Here is a 4,124-nt window from a genome sequence, read left to right on the forward strand (position 1 = left end):
TTGCAGATCTTGGTTTCTTGTGAAGAATTTGAGTTTACTTGCCACAGAATTGATTGCATGTGTTGCTCCTTTGATGTCTTCCATATCAGTGGCCTCCAAAGTGGACCATCCATTGAGGTGTGGGAAGAAAATATTAGGACTTATATTTTATCTGAAAAACAAGAAAGAAATTAAACTCTATTTAATATACATATTGACACTGGCACCCTCACTTGGTCCATATGTCAGATGGTCCTGTGTCATGTATGGTTTGCGAGGTGTCCTGAGGGCAGATTTAATATTTTACAGTGTGGAGGACTCACAGTAGCACCTTCACTTGTTTGTTCGCTTTCAGTGTATTGCAATATATGCATTTTACGTGTGCCTGGTTAGGTGCATTTATGGATTATATTGTCTGGTTTTAACTAAACTAACCCTCACAAAATGGGCAAGTGGCTTAAAAAAAATTCTGCAAGGAGACCACAGATTGAAGATAATACTAATAATGTGAGCACAAGTAAGCAATAAGAACATGGCAGAGCTGACGCTTCTAGTATGAGCTCCTGGTCAGCTGCATTATGAGGTAAAAACAATGGCAATTAGATCTGACAAGATGTTGGCCAAAAAACTTTGGATTTATCAAGAAGGGTATTTGAAATATGGATACATCCACTATCGTTAATGATGAACCTCACCCTAAGAGAACATTGTACCTTGAGATACCAGCTAATGATAGTATGAAGCCATCACAATTAGCAAGGCATTTTAAAACTAAGCATCCAGAACATGAAGACAAACCTCTCCAATTTTTTTAGCAATGTTTAAAGTCATGTTATACTCAGTCCAGTACTTTACAAGATTTCACTAAACTCAATGATAGATCTTTAGAAGCCTCTTTTGAGGTTTCTCAGTAGCAAAAGACGTAGAAGCCACATACCGTTGGGGAAGCACTTGATCTTCCTGCTGCAGTAAAAATATCTGAAATAATACATGGAAAACAATATGGTGACAAACTAAAATGCATTCCTTTGTCAGCAGATACTGTTGGAAGTATCTGCTGGAAAACATTACCAAAGATTTGAAGAAACAAATATTAGAAAAAATTACACAGTGTGTGAGGCTTGCTATACAGTTGGATGAAAGTATAGATGTTATATATCACGTGGCTATATAGTATAGATGTTCTATATAACGTTGCTTAGCTTACAGTAGTTGCTAGATTCTGTGTCAATAATGAAATACACAAAGAACTAAGTCACTAAGGAAGGATGTACTTCTTTAATAACAACATGTTTTTTAATGGAAAAACTGTGCAAATGTAACCACGGATGGAGTGGCTGCTTTGAGTGAAGTGAAGAGGATTCTGGGGTAAGGTTACAAGGAGAGCGCCAATCGTGGATTTCATTCACTGCATCATGCACAGGCAAGCAATAAGGAAGTTGGAGGCAGAAGTGCAAAAAGTGCTGCAGGATGTCATCAATGTGGTTAATTGTATGAAAACAAGACCTTTAAATAGTAGAATCCTTACAATAATTTGTAATGACATGGGGAGGGACCAGGAAAATTTTTTGTACCATGCAGAGATTCGCTGGTTATCATGGCAAAGTGCTTAGAAGAGTTGTAAAACTTAAAGATTAATCACGTGTTTTTCTTTCACAAAAAGATGAGTGTTCTGAATTTGCTGACCTGTTCTGTGATGACAAGTGGTTGTCAGCAGTATGCTGACTAACAGATATTTTCAAAAAAATAAAGACACTTAATGTGTCCCTTTAAGATGAAGGTGACGTTTTAACAATGAGCAAGAAGGTGACTGCTTTTTGAAAGAAACTCGTGCTACTGAGAGAGCATTTTGAAAACGGGTGTTTGGAAATGTTTCCATCATTGTGTGATTTTGTTGCCAGAAAAGATGTGCATTGTCTATAAAGACTCTCATATCTGTACACTTAAACTTGGAAACAGAATTTCCTCACCTGTTTAAAAGTCTTCCAAATGAAGAGTTTCAGGGGGTTTTGAACCCATTTGTTAAAAATATAAAACTGCAACACCTTCCACTAGTTTGCAATAACAACTGATTGATATCAGGGAAGATGGAAATTTACTGGCCAAATTTCAAGAAAAACCTTTGTGTAATTAGTGTATAGGAATGAAAAATGAGTATCTTGATTTAGCAAGTGCAGCCAGTGATGCACTTTCATTTGGATGGATGTATCTTTGTAAATTGTCTTTTCCAGCTATGACAGCCATTAAAACCAAGTATTCAAATAAACTGAATTTAGAACCAGACCTTCAAATCACTGTATTACAAAGTGTTAAGCCAACATTTTAAAAAATGATGAAGCATATTCAATCACGACTCTCACAAAAAAAAAATTAATGATTTTTTTAGCGAGAGCAAAAAGGTTTTTTGAACGATTAATAATAAAAATTATTTAAAAATACTGTTTATTTCATCTTTATGTCATCCTTTATAATTTCTATTTTTATATGTTTTATAATGTACAGAATATATTAGTACAGTAGTACCTATATATAATTTATAAATAAATATACATATATTGGGGGTGTGTGCTCAAAAAATTTTTACTGATAGAGGTGCATGACCAAAAAGGTTTGGTGACAACTGTTCCCATGTTATTATTGATACCAATTAATGTTCATAGAAATAAATATATGGAAATTCATCCAGATCATGGAAAGTGTATTTTAAACGTATGTATTCTTTTCTCATGAAAAATAGTTGTCTGACAGAAACAGAGAATATTTTACTTCTAGCTTTGTGTAGTAATTCAGGAGGATGGGGGTGGTGATGTCTGCATGTGCTTCAAGTGCTGGGATGCCCCAGCTAAGATCAGAGCCACACTATTTAGTCCCCGAATGATACAATGGGGCGGTCCTGGTAAAGTGCTTACTGTCTCAATAGGTAAGGGAAGTGATTTGTTGATGGACAACAGTGGTGTAGAAAGCTGATTGCAAGTCTAGGGGTAGAATTCAAATGTTTGTTGTCTGAATCACTTGCATTATTGCTTGGGTGTGTCATTCTGGGGACAGGTTGATTTTCAAGTATGTAAATGTTTCCGATGTTTTGTTCATTTGAAGTTGTTGGTGCTTAGCTCATCTGAAATCAGACCACAAGCATACCTTCTGGAAACAGGAATATTGATATATCACAGCTGAATTTTTTTTCTTGCCTTACACAGTTGTTCTAAACTATGTAAATGTATGCATTACTGAAGTGTCTTAGCATTCTCAAAGGTAACATGGGACAAATTTCCAAAGTAATTGTTTTTTTTAACTGGTGTTATGAAATAATGTGTTCTGCCATACCTAAGTAACATTTGGTAACTTGCTGTTTAGTTGAGCATTTTATTTAATAGTTGTAACTAACATGCAGAGATAAGTACTTTTTAATAAGCTACATGTGTGGTTTTTTTTTAGGCTAAAGCTTAAACCTCTGACATGGCCACAGCCTCACCAAGATCTGATACAAGTAACAACCATAATGGAAGATTACAGATGCAAGTAACAGGCAAGTAGTGATTTGTATCATGGTGATTTTTACAGGAAAACATATGTATTCTAAAAAAGCAATCTTGGAAATTAGTGTAAAAAATGGATCAATATAGTTAATATTTTAATTAATAACTTGAATGTTACAGTTAAGGATAAGGCTGTAATATATGTAGATGAATTGAAGCTTGGTAGAGGTTATCCAGTGAGTTGGATGACAGGGTTTAATGATCTCTTCAAATTAGAAAAAAAAAAAGACATTCAGTACAACAGTAGGGACAAATGTAAGGAATTTTCATAGAACCATAGAATAGTTTGGGTTGGAAGGGAGCTTTAAAGGTCATCTAGTCCAGCTCCCCTGCAATGAGCAGGGACATCTTCGACTCAGAGCCCCGTCCAACCTGACCTTGAATGTTTCCACAGATGGGGCATCTACCACCTTTCTGGGCCACTTGTTCCAGTGTTTCACCACCCTCAGTGTAAAAAATTTTCTTCCTTATGTCCAATCTAAATCTATCCTCTTTCAGTTTAAAACTGTTGTCCCTTGTCCTGTCACTACAGGCCCTGCTAAAAAGTCTGTCCCCATCTTTCTTATAAGTCCCCTTTTAAATACTGAAAGGCTGCAATAAGGTCTCCCT

The 4,124-nt window shown here is 35.7% G+C and overlaps 1 protein-coding gene across 2 annotated transcripts in view; it reads left to right on the plus strand.

Moving 5' to 3' along the window:
• The first annotated feature begins 3,412 nt into the window (after window positions 1-3,412).
• The window catches only part of WWP1 (WW domain containing E3 ubiquitin protein ligase 1), a 42,598-nt gene continuing 41,886 nt past the window's right edge, over window positions 3,413-4,124 (plus strand). The window contains exon 1 of one of the 2 annotated variants that reach the window (XM_009332520.1): window positions 3,413-3,505. In XM_009332520.1, coding sequence (XP_009330795.1) covers window positions 3,436-3,505 — 70 coding nt within the window. In that variant the 5' untranslated portion in view covers window positions 3,413-3,435. The remainder of the gene's footprint in view (window positions 3,506-4,124) is intronic. The other variant, XM_009332521.1, reaches the window with a different exon arrangement.

This window comes from Pygoscelis adeliae, unplaced genomic scaffold (assembly GCF_000699105.1).
Source record: "Pygoscelis adeliae isolate BGI_AS28 unplaced genomic scaffold, ASM69910v1 Scaffold389, whole genome shotgun sequence".
NCBI lineage: Eukaryota > Metazoa > Chordata > Aves > Sphenisciformes > Spheniscidae > Pygoscelis > Pygoscelis adeliae.